General features: G+C 37.0%; 1 protein-coding gene across 1 annotated transcript in view; it reads right to left on the reverse strand.

Moving 5' to 3' along the window:
- Positions 1-20,059, reverse strand: part of DNAH10 (dynein axonemal heavy chain 10) — a 185,448-nt gene that overhangs the window by 130,005 nt on the left and 35,384 nt on the right. The window contains exons 12-18 of the mRNA XM_058281259.2: positions 19,275-19,445; positions 18,332-18,508; positions 17,034-17,159; positions 15,996-16,168; positions 15,428-15,579; positions 2,727-2,891; positions 1,912-2,119 (exon numbers count right to left, since the gene is read on the reverse strand). Of these exons, the coding sequence (XP_058137242.1) occupies positions 1,912-2,119; positions 2,727-2,891; positions 15,428-15,579; positions 15,996-16,168; positions 17,034-17,159; positions 18,332-18,508; positions 19,275-19,445 (1,172 nt within the window). The remainder of the gene's footprint in view (positions 1-1,911; positions 2,120-2,726; positions 2,892-15,427; positions 15,580-15,995; positions 16,169-17,033; positions 17,160-18,331; positions 18,509-19,274; positions 19,446-20,059) is intronic.

The following is a 20,059-nucleotide window of genomic DNA, read 5'->3' on the forward strand; positions in this document are numbered from 1 at the left end:
GAACAAATGGACGAGGGGAAGACATGACATGTTAGAAGGAAAACTTATATGGGGGAGGGTAGCCACAAAAATGGGGCTCTTTAGAAGTCTAAGTTAGAAGCAACAATAAAACATAAACAAAATATGTAGAAAACAGATCTTTCAAAAAACATTTTTAACCTCATTTAGTGAAATTTATCCAAGCAAGGAAACAAGAAGACGAGAAAGGTCTTTATTTTACTTCTTTTTTTTTTTTTTTTTTTTTTTTTTTTTTTTTTTTTAGGAACTGTCATTTATTTTGGGAAAATGAATCAGAGTATAAGAAAAGAACCAGAATATATATTTAAGAACATATCTTTGGAAAAAATGTCATGTTCAATACTAGGGACTTCAAATGTTATTTCCAACCATTGAGGAAGTAGAAGGGTCAATTATATGAAGTACTATGGAACTAGCAATACGTTTTTTTAAAACGCCCTCAGCTCAGCACTCAGTAAAGGTATTGACACACCTCCATTTTAAATATTTTACTTCTTAATGTATTACTCCAAAATAGATTTTAACATCTTAAAAGGATACATTAATTACAGTAAGAGACTCTAAAATCAAAGTGTAATAAAATAAGAAAGGAAGGAGACGCTAATTAGAGGCAGTTGAGTGAAGTGATATAAAGTCAGACTGCCCAGGTTTAAATCCCAGCTCTACCTCTTACTAGCTGTGTAGAATTAGACAGGTCCCTTGAGCCCTCACTAGCCTCAGTGTCTTCATCTGTAAAATGGAGATAATAATAGTAAAAAAAATGTAGCAATTGTAACACAATCTGGTATGGAGTAATCTTTAATACATGTCAGCTTTAAAATTATATATGTAGAGTCAAGAATGACACTAAAAATGCACATCATAAATACTTATACTCTTGATTTTTCAGGTTATAAATTTGATTCTAAGCTTCCTAGCAGCCAAAGAGTAAAGGGAAAACTGTGAAGTCAACAAATGTTAGGGTCCATACCCTTTAAAAACAAGACAATAAAAAATGAAAGAAAAGAAAAATAGTTTCTCAGGAAGCTAAAGTCAGAAAATTACAGCAATTTCTTCTGGGGTTCTTCATTAGGAAGACATTGCATGATGAAATGAACATCATTCTTAACAATATGGGTAAAAATAGTGATAGTAGCGGTGATGAATCTCATAGGCTGGTTTAGAATGTTTAAACAGAAAGATAGATGGCAGGTAGGTAGGTGATTGATACAGATGAGTAGATAGATATAGACGATGATAATAGATAGTTAAATAGTGATGGATAGACAGACAAACAGATGACATAGAATGAAATATAAGCTGTCAGCTGCACATCCTAGAGTAGTTTGTGGTCAGCCAACATGAAGTACAAGCACTCGGCTCTCAACTAGTCTGCCTAAGCTGCTGAACTGGAAGCTCTGGGAGGGAAGGGACAGAGAATGCTGTGTCTGAGGCTGGAGCAGAGCACAGAGCCTGGCAACAGGCATTCAACAAATACGTGATGGCCAATAAAGGCAGGGATTCACTTTAGACCATCAGGAAGAATGGACGGGTCACATGCCCTTCGAATCACCCTCCCTGGATATGAGTAAGAGTGTCATCTGGGATTTTGGTAAACATTGAGTGACAGCAATCCTCTATCACCAATTGAATCAGACACACATATGTCTTTCAGACACTGCAGCTGGGGAGAGGGATCATTTCCTTTTCTAAATGCAGAGGAGCCTAACACAACGTGGGTCAAAAATGGAAAACTATCCCTCCATTCTATCAGTGCTCTTTGCCAGAAAGCAGTCATTGCACAACTTATTTTTATTCTCTACCTTTCCTCCTACCTTCTCACTACTCATAGATGTAAAAACATTTTAATCCAACACATCATTTTTAAAACATGCAACAAGAAGATGAACTTACTTTAGGACAAGCTTTGTCAGGACGTCATAAATTTTATTTTCCCAGTATTCATAGTAGGAGGCCAGCTTGGGGGCCTTGCCTGTGTTGGTCTGTATGACAAGACCTTCAACTTTGGTCAGCAGAGGCCCAATTGCCAGGTACCTCCTAACCATGTGGTCCAGATCTTTGGCCCGTTCACGCTCAATGTGTTCAAAGAACTCCTTCACACCTGTAGAGGAAGACACCTGTGACAGCTGTTTATGAAAACAGGAAAGGAAACTACTCAAAAACTAATAAAAAATTTAGCCATCCATCTTTGAAATACAAAAACAGACACTAACCGTGACCCAAAGAAGAAACAAGTCAACGCCAAGAAGTCAAGACACACCCTAATCAAAAGAGAAATGGCTACACAAAAATACCTGTTATGTGCGCATAATTATATATTATGCATTATTATAACTATGCTTTATGCATCTACCATCTACTTTTTAATCTTTTAAAGTCCTTGGGCTTTTTAATCTTTGAGCAATCTTGCTTTTCTTTTCACTGTCCTGAATTCCTTGTTGACAAGTCTAAGACCACTTAAAACATGTCCTTTGAGTAAGTAAATGTGAGCTCATAAGAACACCATTCATACTGCCATTACAATATTATTGACAAAATAGTGATTTTCACAGACTCAAGAATTTGTAAAACTGTCTAAGCAACATATAAAACATGACCCAAACTAAGAATTAGCCAAGCTCTTTTTAAGCAAATGATTGAAATCATAAGGAATGGTTTTATTAGCCAAAAATAATAAAATCATGACCAAGAAACTAAGTCAGATCTACCTGGGAGTTCTTCCTCACTTTTGGATACTGGATATTTAAAGAGATTTACATTCTCTATTAATGAAAGCCTGGAAGCAATGTCATCGGCATTCTTATGAATCTGGTGGACAAGAGACTCAAATTTCCCAATGGCCTGTTTGCACCGAGTTATGTAGTCAGCAATACCTATGAAGAACAGAAGATATCAGTTTTCAACTATTTCTTTTCCTATCCTTCCCACCAACCACTGTAATGTTCACACTGGAGCTCCTTCATAGGAAAGGTTCTGCCCATCCCAGCTCTGGGAACCTTTGGGGTGGCAACAATGCACTTAGCACCCTTGGGGACTGGAAATAAGACCTGTGCCCAGAAGCAACCTACAATACCTTGCCTCTGTTCGAATTTCAGCACAAGCGTCTCGGAAGCACCAAAGGGACAGAGGTTACCAACCCTGCTGTCCTCTCACTGCCACAGCTCCCTGAGCCCTCCCTCTGTATCATCCTGCCTCAATCTGCTTTGACGTGGAGCTTAGGAAGGGAAACAGCAGGAATGTGAAGAGTTAACACATGTTAAGCACTCACAATCAGCAGGGTGGTGGCCTGAGCATAGGACATTTATCATGTGTTGGATCCTCATAGGAACACTAGGCATTTACAGCTATGATTACTCCCACTTCACAGATGAGGAAATTGAGCCTCCAAGAAATTGAGCCACATGAGCAGATCTGGACTTATAACCTGGACCTAGGTCTGGAAGCCACAGCCTAAACACTACACCAAATGAATGAGAAGGAAAGAAGAGAAGAAAATGAGATGAAGAAGAAGGGAAAGAACTGGGCAGGGAAGGGGAGGAGGAAGAAGGGAAAAAAAGGAATAGGAAAAGTACCTTCTGGGTGTAAAAAAATAAAGGGGACTTCTACTTCCCGGAAAATAAGGAAGATGTACTTTTACCTATTCCTCCTGCTAAGTATAACTCAAACCCTAGACATCATGAATAAAACAAATTTAAGAAGATTCTGAAAAGGGAAGAAGAGGGATGACATGGTTGCAAGTTTCCTGTGTTTTTTTTCCCTCATATAGCTCAGACTTGAAGCCGAAAAAGCCAGTGATCCAGAAATGCCAGTAGGTATAGACAAAGAGTTAAAAAAAAGTTTCAACAAAAGCCTGCTCTCTTTAGCCAAAGGACCAAGAAGAGAACATCTTAGCTAGGCATAAGATTTTAGACATTAAAGGTTCTACTCCAGCTAAAACCACAGGAAAAAACTGTGACCCTATCCTCACCCATGTCAGCAAAGGTCAAGTAGAAAGCTAGACTTCCACATTCATGAGGCTGTAGTTAAGTGTTCCAATATTTCCTGCTTGGGTGGTGTCAGACAAAGGCAAGTAGACAGCTGGGACTCTCACACCCAGAGGCCAGCAATAAGCAACCCTCCAGGGTTGGTGGAGAACATATGCAGAGTGTAACTCCCATGCTCACCCAGCAGTAATGAAGACATGTCCCCTTCACGTGTTGACAGGGGCCAAGTCGGGAACCTCCACCAGACAGTAACCAAGGGAAAAGGGAGAATTTTGATGAAGGAAAACTAAGAGAATATGTCACCACAGACTTATCCTAAAAGAATGGTTACAGGAAGTTCTCTAAACAGAAAGGAAATAATCAAAGAAGGAAATGTGGAACATCAGGAAAGAAGAAAGAATACACACTGGAATCATAATAGCAGATTCGAGAGGCAGAATAAAGGATTGTGAGCTTGAAGAATTGCCCTCTGAAAGTGAACATATAAAAGAACAGATGAAGAATGGAAAAAATTGAACAAGGTCTCAGGGAACTAAACGACAGCAAGAGATGTACAAGCATACATGTTAAGGGTGTCCCAGAAGGAGAAGAGAAGGGGAAAGGGGCAGAAGAAATATTCGAAGATATAATGGTAGAAAATTTCCCAAACCTATTGAATGACATAGATATCCATGTCCAAGAAGCACAACATAACCTATTTGAAAAAAATCCTAATAGACCAACTCTGAAACACATACCAATCAGAATGTCAAATGCCAAAGACAAAGACAGAATTCTGAGAGAAGCAAGAGAAAAGCAATGCATAACATATAAGGGATACCCAATAAGATTAAGTGCCGATTACTCACCAGAAACCATGAAGGCAAGAAAACAGTGGTATGATACATGTAAGATACTGCAATAGAAAAACTTCCAGCCAAGAATCTTATATCTGGCAAGACCGTCTTTCTTTTTTTTTTCATTTTTTCATCTACTTCTTCCCACACACACACACACACTGTTCCCCCCATTGTCTGCTCACTGTGTCCATTCACTGTGTGTTCTTTTGTGTCTGCTTGTATTCTTATTAGGCAGCTCCAGGAACCAATCCTGGGACCTTCCAGAGTGGGAGAGAGGGGATTATTCTCTTGCACCGCCTCAGCTCCCCTGTTCTGCTACATCTTTTTATTTTCTCTCCTCTGTGTTTCTTGTTGCATCATCTTGCTGTGCCAGCTCTCCATGTCAGCCGGCACTCCTGCACAGGGCAGCTTTCCCGCGCAAGGTGGTATTCCCACACAGAGCAGCTCTCCTGCAAGGGGCTGCATTCCCACATGGGCTGGCACTCCACGTGGGCCAGCTCACTGTGTGGGCCAACTTGCCCTTACCAGGAGGCCTTGGGCATCAAACCCTGGACCTCCTATATGGTAGATGGGAGCCCAAAGGGTTGAGCCACATCTGTTTCCCAAGACTGTCTTTCAAAAATGAGTGCGAGTTTAGAATATACACAGATAGTTTGCAACCAAGAGACCAGATTTACAAGAAACACCAAAGAGTGTGCTATAGCCTGAAAAGAAAAGGCAGGAGAGAGAGGCCTGGAAGAGAGTCTAGAAATGAAGATTATATCAATAAAAGTAACTGAAAGTGTGAAGAGTGGTGAAAATAAAATATGACAGATAAAACCCAAATATTCAGGAATAAACTTATCCAATGATGTAAAGCACTTGTATTCAGAAAACTACAACTCAATGTTAAAAGAAATTTAAAAAGGCCTAAATGATTGGAAGAGCATTCCATGCTCATGGACTGGGAGACTAAATACCATTAAGATGTCAATTTATTCAAATTGATATACAGATTCAATGCAATCCTGACAAAAATTGTACCAGCACTTTTTAAATAAATGGAAAACATGACTATCACAGTTATTTGGAAAGGTAAGGGGTTCTGAATAGCCAGAAACATCTTAAAAAGGAAAAGCAAAGTTGGAGGACTCTCATTTCTAGACTTTAAATCATATTACCTAGCTACAGTGGTAAAAAATAGCATGGTAGTAGCATAAAGACAGACACATTGACCAATGGAACCAAATTGATGTTTAAGAAACAGATCCTCACATGTATGGTCAAGTGATTTTTGACTAGCCTGTTAAACCCACCCAGCTTGGGCAGAATATCCATTCAACAAACAATGCTGAAAAAACTGGATATTTGACAAAAGAAGGAAAGAGGACCCCTATCTCACACCTTATCCAAAAATTAACTCAAAATGAATCAAAACCTAAACATAAAAGCAATAACCATAAAACTTCTAGAAAAAATTATAGGAAAATGTCTTCAAGACCTGGTGGTGGATTCTTAAAGGAGATAAGAGGAGGACTGAGATGGACTACTGGTGTTTAATGTATTAGAAGTTTTAATTAGCTTTACTGTAAAAGTATGGAAATATACAGAGTTGATGATAACACATTATAGTGAGTAACAGCTGGTTTATAAATGGGTATGTGACTGAAAATGATAGTCTAGGGATGTAAATGCCAATTGACAGAATGCTAGGGCATAATCTAGGGACTGAATAGCACAGTAAACTCAGAGGTGGATGAGAATTGTGGTTGATGGTACAGATGCAAGAGTGTACTTTGTTAGTTAGAACAAATGTACATCACTATTGCAGGGAGCTGGGAATGTGGAAAGCATGGGAAAAATACAACTGGAGTGACTATGGATTGTGGTTAGCAGTAATAATGTAATATTCTTGCAGCTATGTCAAAGATGTACTGTGTTGATAATGGGGCAGTATGGAAAATGTGTGCCAAATATATGCTATGGACCTGGTAATAATAAGATGATATTATCTCATAATCTGAAACAAATATTCTGCTACAGTGTGATGTGTTGATAGAGGGCTGTTGTTTGGGAATTTTTCACATGTGCATTATTGTTTTATAAGTTTACAACTTCTGTCATAAAAATATATTTTAAAAATAATAATAGGGTGGGTTGGGGAAAAATACACCAAATGTAAGATAAGGACTATAATTAGTAGTAAGATTTTTACAATATTCTTTCATAATTTGTAAAAAATGTTTCATGACAATGCAAGGTGTTGATAGAGGGCTGATGTAAGGGACCCCTGCATGATATTATGCATGTTTGCTTTTTAAGTTCACAACTTTTACTATTCACTTATTGTTTATGTATGTTTGTATATAAATGATATAAAAATAATAATAGAATAGGTTGGGGAAAAATACTTTCGTTAATGGTAATATTTTGAGTATGGTCTTTAATCATTAGTTTAAAATGTTTAACAACAATGCAAGGTATTGGTGGTAGGGTGGGATATGAGAGCCCTGTATGATATTATATATGCTTGTTTTGTAAGTTCACAACTATTACTATACACATTGTTTATGTATGTTCATGTATAATTGATATGCTTCAATAAATTTTAAAAAGAAAAAACAATAAACATGAAACAAAAAAAATAGGCAAATCCACAATTATAATTAGACTTCAACACACCTTTCTCAGCAACTGATAGAACTAGAGAGAAAATTAATAAGGATATAGAAAAATTCTAAACCATCAACCCAAAAGTGTATAATCAACATTCATAAAAACACTAAACCCAACAATAGAAGAATATACATTCTTTTCAAGTGCCCATGAGAACTATAACAAGACGAACCATATCCTGGGCCATAAAACAAGCTTCAACAAATTTAAAAGAACTGAAATGATACAGAGTGTGTCTCCTGACAACAATGGAATCAAACTAAAAATCAATAACAGAAAGATAATAGGAAAATCTCCAAACACTTGGAAACTAAACAACATTCTTCTAAATAACCTATGTGCCAAAGAGGAAAACAAAATGGAAATTTTTAAAGATACATTTACTGAATAAAAATAAAAGCATTTCAAAATTTGTGAGACACAGCTAAAGCAGTACTTAAGGGGTAATTTATAGCACTAAATCATACCTTAGAAAATTAGGAAAAATCACAATTCAATAATCTAAGCTCCCACCTCAAGAAACTAGAAAGAAGAGCAAAATAAACCCAAAGAAGCAGAAGCAGAAGGAAGTAATAAAGATAAGAACAGAAATCAACGAAATTGATAATAGAAAACAACAGAAAAAAAATCAATGAAACAAAGAGCCGGTTCTTGAAAAAGACCAATAAAATTCACAAGCCTCTAGCAAATGAAGAGGCATAGAGAAAGAAAACAAATTACCAATATTAGGTCTGAATATTGATTCCAGAGACACGAAAATGATAATAAGGAATACTATGAACAATTCTACAAATATAAATTTTTTTTTAAGATTTATTTTTTATTTATTTCTCTCCCCTCCCCGCCCCCAGCTGTCTGCTCTCTGTGTGCATTCGCTGTGTGTTCTTCTGTGAACACTTCTATCCTTATCAGTGGCACCAGGAATCTGTGTTTCTTTTGGTTGTATCATCTTGTTCTGTCAGCTCTCTGTGTGTGCAGCACCATTCCTGGGCAGGCTGCACTTTCTTTCGCCCTGGGCGGCTCTCCTTACAGGGCGCACTCCTTGCACGTGGGGCTCCCCTACGCGGGGACACCCCTGCGTGGCACGCATTCCTTTCACGCATCAGCATTGTGCATGAGCCAGCTCCACACGGGTTAAGGAGGCCCAGGGTTTGAACCGCGGACCTCCCATGTGGTAGGCGGGCGTCCTATTCATTGGGCCAAGTCCACTTCCCCAAATATAAATTTGACAACCTAAACAAAATAGACCACTTCCTCAAAAATCACCAATTCCCACAAAATTAAATTGATAATGTGAACAACCCTATAACTACTGAGTAAGTTAAATCCATACTTTTAAACCACCCCGCAAAATCACCAAACCCAAATTGTTTCACTGAACAATTTAATCAAACATTTAAAAAAGCATTCACAAATAAATAAATAAATAAGAAAAAAAAAGAAAAAAGAAAAAAAAAAAAGATGGTGGCATAGTAAGGAGCTCCTAGAGTCAGCTCCTGCTACAGGGCAGTTAGTAAACCCCCAGAGCTATCTGGAGATAGCTGAAGCACCTGTATGGGGGCTCCAGGAGGCCAGAAGAGCATCCTGCCACATCCTTAAAGGAATGGAAGGAGGAAACTGCCCATCTGCAGAGAAGACTTGTAAGTAGAGCACTCCACGCCCCAGAGGCCAGTGCCCATCCTCCACTGGAGGCACAAGCCACCTCGGGAAAAGTGAATTGAAAACTAAAGAGAAGAACTATACCAGAATAAATACTCTAGCAAGCCAGATACTAAGACACGAACCAAAAATTACAATCCACACCAAGAAACAGGAAGCTATGGCCCAGTTAAAAGGACAAGATAAGCCTCCAGATGACATAAAGGAGCTGAGACAACTAATCACAGATATTCAAACAAATCTCTTTAATAAATTCAGTGAGATGGCTAAAGAGATTAAGGATATTAACAAGACACTGGATGAACACAAGAATATGAAAGCACACATAGAAAAATAGCAGATCTTATGGGAATGAAATGTGCAATAAATGAAATTTAAAAACATTGGAATCATATAATAACACATTTGAGGAGGCAGAAGAAAGGATTGGTGAGCTTGAAGAAATGGCCTCTGAAAATGAACATACTAAAAAAAAGATGAACAATGGAAAAAATTGAACAAGGTCTCAGGGAACTAAATGACAGCAAAAGGCATGCAAACATACATATCATGAGTGTCCCAGAAAGAGAAGAGAAGGGAAAAGGGGCAGAAGGAATATTTGAAGAAACAATGGTAGAAAATTTCCCAACCCTATTGAAAGACATAGATACCCATGTCCAAGAAACAAAGTACTCCCATCCAAAAAAATCCTAATAGACCAACTCCGAGACACATACTTATCAGAATGTCAAATGCCAAAGACAAAGAGAGAATTCTGAGAACAGCAAGAAAATAGCAATGCATAACATATAAGGAATACCCAGTAAGAGTAACTGCTAATTTCTCACCAGAAATAATGGAGGCAAGAAGACAGTGGCCTAATATATTTAAGATACCAAAAGAAAAAAACTTCCAGCCAAGAATCTTATATCCAGAAAGACTGTCTTTCAAAAATGAGGGTAAGATTAGAGTATTCACAGATAAACAGAAACTGAGAGAATTTCTAAGCAAAAGACCAGATTTTCAGGAAACACTAAAGGGTGTGTTAGAGCCTGAAAAGAAAAGACAGGAGAGAAAGGCCTGGAAGAGAGTCTAGAAATGAAGATTATATCAATAAAAGTAACTAAAAGTGTCAAAAGAGTGGTGAAAATAAAATATGGCAGATAAAACTCAAATAGTCAGGAATAAACTTAACCAACAATGTAAAGCACTTGTATTCAGAAAACTGCAACTCAGTGTTAAAGGAAATCAAAAAAGGCCTAAATAACTGGAAAACATTCCATGCTCATGGATTGGAAGACTAAATATCATTAAGATGTTAATCTACTCAAATTGATATACAGGATTCAATGCAATCCCAATAAAAATTCCACTAGCATTAAAAAAAAATTGAAAACATAATCAAATTTATTTGGAAGTACCCTTCTGGTCCTGAATAGCCAGAAACATCATAAAAAGGAAAAGCAAACCTCATCTCCAGACTTTAAATCATATTACCTAGCTACAGTGGTAAAAACAGCATGGTACTGGCCTAAACACAGACATATAGAAGAAAAATGGAACCAAATTTATGGTTCAGAAACAGACCCTCACATGTATGGTCAAGTGATTTTTGACTAGCCTATCAAACTCACACAGCTCAGGCAGAACAATCCATTCAACAAATGGTGCTGAAAGAATTGGATATCCATAGCCAAAAGAAGGAAAGAGGACCCCTATCTCACACCTTATCCAAAAATTAACTCAAGATGGATCAAAAACCTAAAAATAAAAGCAAGAACCATAAAACCTCTAGAAGAAATTGTAGCAAAGTATCTTCAAGACCTGGTGGTAGGTGGTGAATTCTTAAAGGAGATAAGAGGAGGACTGAGTGGACTACTGATGTTTAATGTATGTAGTTTTAATTAGCTTTACTGTAAAAGTGTGGAAATGTATAGAGTGGATGGTAACACAGAGTGAGTAAAAGCTAGTTTATAAATGGGTATGTGACTGAAAATGATAGTCAAGGGATGTAAATGCCAATTGACAGAATGCTAGGGCATAATCTAGGAACTGAATAGCACAGTAAACCAAGCGGTGGATGAGAATTGTGGTTGATGGTACAGATGCAAGAGTGTCCTTTGTGAGCTAGGGCAAATGTACATCACAACTGCAGGGTGCTGGGAATGTGGAGAAGCATGGGAAAAATATGGCTGGAGTGACCTATGGACTGGGGTTAGTAGTAATAAAATAATATTCTTGCATCTTTGCAAAAGATGTTCTGTATTGATAATGAGACAGTATGGAAAATGTGAGCCAAATGTACACTATGGACATGGTAACAATCAGATGATATTATCTTATCTGTAGCAAATATTCCACCACAGGGTGGTATGTAGATGAAAGGGGTGTTGTTTGGGAATTCTGCACATGTTTCTGATTGTTTTATAAGTTTACAACTTCTGTCATAAAAAAACATATTTAAAAAATAATAATAGGGTGGGTTGGGGGAAAAACACACCAAATGTAAGATAAGGACTATGATTAGTAGTAAGATTTTCACAGTATTCTCTCATAATTTGAAACAAACATCTCACAACAATGCAAAGTATTGGTGGAGGGTTGATGTATGGGACCCCTGTATGATGTTATGCATGTTTGCTTTGTAAGTTCACAACTTTTACTATACACTTAATTGTTCATGTATGTTCATATATAAATGATATAAAAATAATAATAGGTTGGTTGGAAAAATACTTTCGTTAGTAGCAATATTTTGACAACCCTCTTTAATCATTAGTTAAAATGATTTAACAACAATGCAAGTTATTGGTGGTAGCATGAGTTATGAGAGTCCTGTATGATGTTACATATGTTTGTTTTGTAAATTCACAACTATTATTATACACTTATTGTTTATGTATGTTTATGTATGAGTGATATACTTCAATAAATTAATTTTAAAAATAAATATAGCATAAAAAACAAAAAGCATTAACAAGTCTATATAATCTCTTCCAGAAAACAGAAGAGAGAAGCCTTCCCAGTTAGTATCATTCTGATACCAACACCAGGCAAAGACTGTAGAAAAAAAGAAAACTACAGACCAATATCCCTGATGAATATAGACACAAAAGCCCTTATCAAAGTGTTAGCAAATTGGGAAGCGGTTGTGGCTCAACTGATAGAGTGTCCACCTACCATATAGGAGGTCCAGGGTTTGATACCCAGGGCCTCCTGACCCATGTGGTGAGCTGGCCCACACACACTGCTGCCAAGCGCAAGAAGTGCCGTGCCACACAGGAGGGTCCTCTGTATAGGGGTGCCCCATACACAAGGAGTGTACCCTGCAGGGAGAGCTACCCCACACAAAAAAAGCACAGCCCCACCAGGAGTGGTGCTGCACACATGGAGAGTGGACACAGCAAGATGATGCAACAAAAAAAGCACAGTTTCCCAGTGCTGCATGACAAGAATGCAAGCAGACACAGAAGAACACACAGCAAATGGACACAGAGAGCAGACAACAGGGGGGAAGGGGAGAGAAATAGATAGATAAATGTTTTTAAAAAAATGTTAGCAAATTGAATTCAGATATATACAAAAAGAATTATACGCAATTAACAAGTTACCTAGTGAAGCTTATTTCAGGGTTGCAAGGCTGGTTCAATATTCAAAATTCTATCAATATAATTCACCAGAAAAGAAGAAAGAAAAAAACAGATGATCATACCAATCAAAGCATAAAAATCATTTACAAAAATTTAACACCCATCAATGATAAAAAAAAAAAATTTCTCAGAAAAATAGAAATAGAGAGGAAGTTCCTCAACATGATAAAGAGCCTATACAAAAACATTATAATTACTGGTGAAATACTGAATGCTTTTGCCATAAGACTGGGAAGAAGGCAAGGATGTCAACTCTTAACAATGAAGTTCTAGCCAGAGCAATAAGTCAAGAAAAGGAAATAAAAGGAATACAGATAAGAAATGAAGAAGTAAAACTGTCCTTATTTGCAGATGACATGATTGTCTAAGTATAATAGAAAATCCCTAGGAATCTACAAAAACCCTAGAACTAATAAATGAGTTCAGCAAGGTTGCAGGATAAAAGATAAGCATACAGAAATCAACCATATCTCTATATACCAGCAATGAACACATGGACACTGATATTAAAAACATAATACCATTTATAATCATTTGAAAAAATGGCTACTTAGGTATAAATCAAATAAAATATGTACAGGGCTTGTATGCTGAAAACTATACAATGCTAAGGAAATAAAACCGAAGTATAAAATAGACATACCATGTTCCCAGATTGGACAATTCAATATAGTACAGCTGTCAGTTCTCCTGAATTGATATACAGATGTAACACAATTCCCATCAAAATCCTCAGCAAGAATTTTTTTGTAGATATTGACAAGATTTTTCTAAAATTTACATGGAAAGACAAAGAAACTAAAACATTTTTTAAAAGAATAAAGTTGGAGGAATAAATAAGTCTATCCAATTTCAAAACTAACTATATAGTTACAGTAATCAAGACTGTGTGGTATTGACAAATGGATAGTCACATATAACAAATTAATAGAATAGAGAACACAGAAACAGATGCACAAATATGTCCAACTGATTTTTCACAAAGGTACACAAGCAATTCAATTGAAGACAGCCTTTTCAATAAATAGTGCTGGAGTAACTGGATATCCAAAAGTAACAGTAAATAAATAAACCTCAACTTGAGTCTCAGACCTTCTAAAAATAACTCAAAATGATCACAGTCTTAAATATAAACAATAAAACTATAACATTTTTTAGGAAAAAAATTGGAGAAAATCTTCAGAACCTAGGGCTAGGTAAAGAGTTCATATACTTAATACCAAAACTACGATTCATAAAAAGAAAACTTTTGAAAAACTGGACTTCAAATGGAAATCTTTTGCTCTGCAAAAGACCTTGTTAAGAGATGAAAAGGCAATCTACAGAGTGGGAGAGAATATTTACAAGCCACACATCCAACAGAGGACAACTAACTAGAATATTTTTTAAAGCTACAAAACTAAACAGTGGGAAAAAAAAACAAATGATCCAATTGGAAAAAGGACAAAAGACATTTCACCAAAGAAAATATAAAGCTGGCAAATAAACATGAAAAGATGTTCAACATCATTAGCCATTAGGGAAATGCAAATTAAAATCACAATGAGACACCAATACACATCTGTCAGAATGGCTAAAATTTTTAAAAATAGTGACAGCATGAAATGCTGTTGAGGATACAATGAAACTAAATCACTCATACCCTGCTGGTGGGAATGAAAAATAGTATAGTCACTCTGGAAAACAGTTTGGCATTTCTTGAAAATAAAACTATATATACAACTTCCATATGACCCAACAACTGCACTCCTGGACACTTGTCCCAGAGTTCAAATGAAGATTTATGTTCACAATAAAGCCTGTACTGGGAAGCGAATATGGTTCAAGCAATTGGGCTCCCATCTACCATATGGGAGGTCCAGGGTTCAGTTCCCGAGGCTTCCTGGTGAAGATGAGCCGGCCTACGTAGCAAGCTGACCTGCACAGAGAGCTGACGCAAGTAGATGATGCAACAAAAAAGAGACACAGAGGACAGGGACAACAAACCAGGGAGCTGAGGTGGCTCAAGCAATTGTATACCTCTCTCCCACTTTGGAAGGTCCCGAGATCAGTTCCCAGCGCCTCCTAAAGTGAAGATGAGAAGAGAAGCCAAGCAGAAACAGAAGAACATGCGAATGGACACAGAGAGTAGACAGTGAGCACAAGTGGCAAGCGGGGAGGGAATAAATAAACAAAAATAATCTTTAAGAAAAGGGGGGGGAGCAACATGGGGAATCCTTGTGGTGATGGAATATTCTGGTTGCATTGATGTCATTATGCGAGCTGCAATATTGTACTAGAGTTTTGCAAGAAGTTACTAGTAGAAGAAACTCAGCAAAGGATCTCTATATATACATTCTTACAACTACATGTTAATCTATAATTATGTCAAAATTAAAATTTTAATTTAAAAAGTCAAGGTAACTTTACTTTTGGAGGAGAAAGCTTTGGGTTAGCAGAATATCAAAGTGGTATTACATCCTCAAACCCAATTAAGTCATGAGATTAAGTCTAAATTCTGCAAAGTATACTTTATTAACCCTCAATAATTATTTGTTAATTGTATCTATATACAAACAAATACTATAATTCAACTAAGACAATCTAAAAGAATTACTTTTGCATCCCAAAGTCTGAAAGACAAAAAATAGATGAATTATGTTACCTAGTGAGTTCCAGTTTAGTCTCTTATATCCAGACCTAAACACTCTTACTAACTCCTGGGAATGATCATCTAGAAGAAGAGATTCTGCTTCATTTAATGTTCCTACGAGCATATGATAATGATCCAACATGCGCTGTAGGCCTTCTGTGTACCTGCACATTACAGAAAAGTCAATGACATGAGGGGCATACACTTATGTCCATAAAAAGTTTAATAACCTTACAGATGGGTTACAAAAGACCATTAACCAGCTAAAACTTTGATCAAGAGATTTGCAGAAATTGAAAACATTGCAACTCTTTTCACTTTCTTTTTTTTTTTGAAAATATGGTTATTTTTTCATTTTAAAATATTATTCATGTAACATGTTTATTGTCATTTTAACGAATTAATAAATACACATTTTAAATATTTCTAAGTTTCAATTTCTAATATGGTAAATATCAATAGTTAAACAACTTTTTAAAAAGCTTTGGGTGGGGGTAGGGATCCTCAATAACTTCTAGGAGTGTAAAAGAGTCCCAAGACCAAAACATTTACTGCTGATTTAACAGAAGAATATGTTTACCTAAGAAATTTGTCTTCCTGTAGAGCAACATTTCTTGCTAACTCAGGGACAGTGAATCCCAGCTGCTCCATGTACTTTGCTTCATTAATAATCTCTCTGAGAGCAGGTGAAAAATTGACTGTGAAAACAGCCCCCCTGTCAGAGGTTGCAGCTTCATCAGTAACAGCAGACAACTGTGAAAAAGACATTTCATATGGGTGAAAAGACAGTGCAAGAAGTTATCAAATCAATACAAACAAGCTAGTGTGCATTTGGAAAGATAAACACAGGGCACTTGATGCCTTAACAGCATGAGAAACTGGCAACTTGCTGGGCCAGCCATAATGCGTGCTTTGTTAGGCGTATAGAGTTTGTAAAGAATTCAATCTAGTAGCCAACATTTAAAAATACGGCAATTTCACCTAGAAACCCAGAATTCTTCTCTTGAAAACTTGGAAAATCTCATGACATGTGGCAAAAATAGGCTGGAGTTGAGAAGCACCTGCCCCTGTGGATGGGCTAAGAGCAGCTCAATCCCATATTTGCTACCTGGCCTTGTTCATTCATTTTGGTGAATTTCAGACACCAAAGACCTAAACTGCCAGGCCCAGATCTTGCCTGCCTAACAGCTAATATCTGTTTGCTGAGCACTTACTATATGCCAGGTTCAGTGCTAAGTAGAAGGACAAATCATGCAAAATGGCACTTATTTTGTAAACGGTCAAAAATGACCAAGTATCAACTATTTCGTATGGGTCTCCTGATGCTTCCCAACCTTATGTCATCTGATCCCATTATTTTTATAAATGGGGAAACAGGACTCAGACCAGCCCAAGGAGTCAGCAGGTCTGCCAGGTTCCAGCCCATATTTCCAACCATAACGTGGTGCAGACTATAAATCTCTCCCTTCTGCATCTCCTGTTCTCCTTAGTCAACCTCTGCCTCTTCATGTCTTTGACTTGGGAAATATCTATCAATGTCATTAACGAGGGTCAATGAAATCAAACCTCCAGAAAATGACAGATGCCATCACCAAGATGGGAGTCCAGAAGCATGTACCTTGGTAAGTAGGCTCTTCTTCATTAGGGTTGGGAGGATTTGTTCTGTTGTATCTTTCCAAAGCACATATTTTCTCTCTTCATAATCCTTCATTCTCCGGCCCACTTCCAAATATTTCTGTTTTACCTATCAAAATTCAAGCAATTGTCATTTTGTCTATGGAAATAACATTTTCTCTTCTCTCTCTATTAAAAAAAAAAAGAATCTAGAAGCAGATGAGGCTCAAACAGTTGAGCACCTGCTTCCCACATGGGAGGTGGCAGGTTCAATTCCCAGATGCCTCCTAAAAACAAACAAATGAAAAAACAACAAGCAAACAAACAAACAAAAAAACACCTCAGGGGAGCCTATGTATCTCAGTAGTTGAGCACTGGCTTCCCACATATGAGTTCCCAGGTTCAATCCCTGGCCCCAGCACTTCAAAAGAAAAATCTGTTGGGAAGTAGGTGTAGCTCAGTGGTTGAGCACTTGCTTCCCATGTACAAGGTCCCAGGTTCAATGCCCAATACCTTCTGGGAGAAAAAAAGAACGAAAAGAAAAAAGAAAGAATCCATTAATACATTTTGAAGGACTTGTTTGAAATGGCATGACTTGAAATCTAAGCTATATACAGCAGGAATCAGCGAAGTGTGGTTCATGGGTTGGATTTGGTATGGCCCATAAACTGAGAATGGCTTTTATGTTTTTAAGCAATTTTAAAATGTCAAAAGAACAGTAATGCTTCATGATATATGAAACTCAAATGTTAGCATCCATAAATAAAGTTTTATTGGCACACAGGCATGCCCATTCATTGACATTATCTATGGCTGCTTTCTTGCTACAATGGCAGTTAAGTAGTTGGGAGACAGAGACTATATGACCCAAAAAGTAAAATATTCACAACCTGGACCTTTACATAAAGAGTTTGCTGACCCCTGCTATATAACACACAAAATCCTTTGGGTTGGGGGAGAAGAAAGTATTATAAAAAAGATGGCAGTCACCCTCCCAAGAAGGTGAGGATGAAGTGCAGGGAGAAGCTGGAAGATGTCATATGTATTAACATGCCAAAGACAAAGAACATAAAAGGTACTTTTAAATACGAGCCCTAAATCAAGGATATAGGAGAGGCCCTGTAAATTGCAGGCATGGATCTGAAACTGAGCTGCCTCTCACGCGACCAACTCTACATAGCCCACTCCAGAGAAGCAGCCACCTAGATTTAACGATGCTCCTGGGCACTATCAGGGAAGCCTGTAAGTCTAGAATAAAAACAGGAGATAAAAAAAGGAGCAGCTTCAGCCAAAGCAACATACTTCCTTTCCTCGATCACTGTCCAGAATCTCCTCCACTTCTTGAAATCTGAGGATGGTATGCTTAATCCGGTGGAACAGAGAACGTTCCCAGTATATCGCACCCGCAACTGGAGGATGATTCTTATACAGGGGCGGGCTGTCAAGGTTCTGAACAAAGATTTTATTAACTATGTCGACCTGAAAAGCACGAAAACATATTCTGTAAGTGATAAACATCACTATGTTATCTAAGAAAGATTTCATTTGAGATGTGTATTTTTGAAGAAATGACAGTTGGAATGTTAAGGAATACTGATATAAAAGTGTTTTCCTACTTAGCATTTACTACTTTTCTCCAGTACTTTTGTCTTTTGTTTAACATATACAATGGTCCAAACTGCCTTATAATTTCACCCCATGCACACTGCATATTTGTTTGATTGAAATCCTGACATCTTCTCTAGACATGACCAGTAGCCAGGCTTCCATTTCATGTTTTATCCTTTGATAAATTATAAGCATTTTTCTTTCTGTTTCTCCCACTAAAAACTGATTTCTTTGAAAGCAGAATCTACATTTGTTCATTTCTTCCTCTGTGCCTAACAGAGTGCCTAGAATATGCAGGTACCAGACAAATGCTTCTGAGTTAATAAATAAATATGCATAAGACCTTTGCATATGATTAACTTCAGTTACTACTATTATTACTGTGAGTATTTCCATGGCTAACTTTTATGAGATCTATCAAAATGTTAGAAAATTAATACCATACTTGATAAATTATTACTCAATTTCTCCACTAACCAAACACACACTGTGTTTTGATAACCTATATTACTGACATACTTGGGAAAATTTCAGTTTCCTTGGGTTTAAGTGAGAAAGAGATAATAATGTGATTCAATTGCTCACATTTTGCCAAGTGTATTTTTACTGTAAGGTAAGCTATCAATTTTTCAATTACCTCTTTACAATACTGTGCAAGAATATCATTAAATTTCATCATCATTTGTCGATTAATAGCCTCCCGTGAGCGAATATGCTTAAATTTCAAAAGCATGTCAAATGCTGCTTCAGCTGACCGAAGTGTCTTAAAAGATTCATCAATAAAATTTTTTGCTTCTTTCTCAATAACCTGTCAAAAAAATAGGTCAAGAAATCAACCAATTATCCCTTATGCCCATGCAATTATCCTGCAAAAATAAACTAGACAAGAAATGAGCAGATTGCTCATTAATGGAAGCTGATGTCCAGTTTAAAAGGACAGATTAGCTGTATTTGTTTTCTGCTTTCTCTCCCCAACCAAAACAAAATGACAGAAAAGGATTTTTTTAAGTTTTCATATTCCTATAGGCCAGCTAATACACCTCTAGGTATCTACCCCAAGAGAACAGAAAACAGGGACTTGAAAAGGTATTTATACACCAATGTTCATAGTAGTATTATTCACAATAGTCAAAAAGTGGAAACAACCCAAGTGTCCATCAACAGATGACTGGATTAAAAAAATGTGGTATATCCACAATATTATTATTCAATGATCAGAGGAAATGAAGTTTTGATAAATGTGACAACATGGATGAACCTTGAAGACATCATGTTGAATAAAATAAGCCACACACAAAAGGAAAAATATTGTATGATCTAATTTGCATGACGTAATTAGAATATGCAAATTCATAAAGTCAGAAACTAGAATACAGGTTACCAGGGGCCGGAGTAGGTATAGGGAACAGGAGTTAATGCTTA

Source organism: Dasypus novemcinctus, chromosome 19 (genome assembly GCF_030445035.2).
Source record: "Dasypus novemcinctus isolate mDasNov1 chromosome 19, mDasNov1.1.hap2, whole genome shotgun sequence".
In the NCBI taxonomy this organism is placed as follows: domain Eukaryota; kingdom Metazoa; phylum Chordata; class Mammalia; order Cingulata; family Dasypodidae; genus Dasypus; species Dasypus novemcinctus.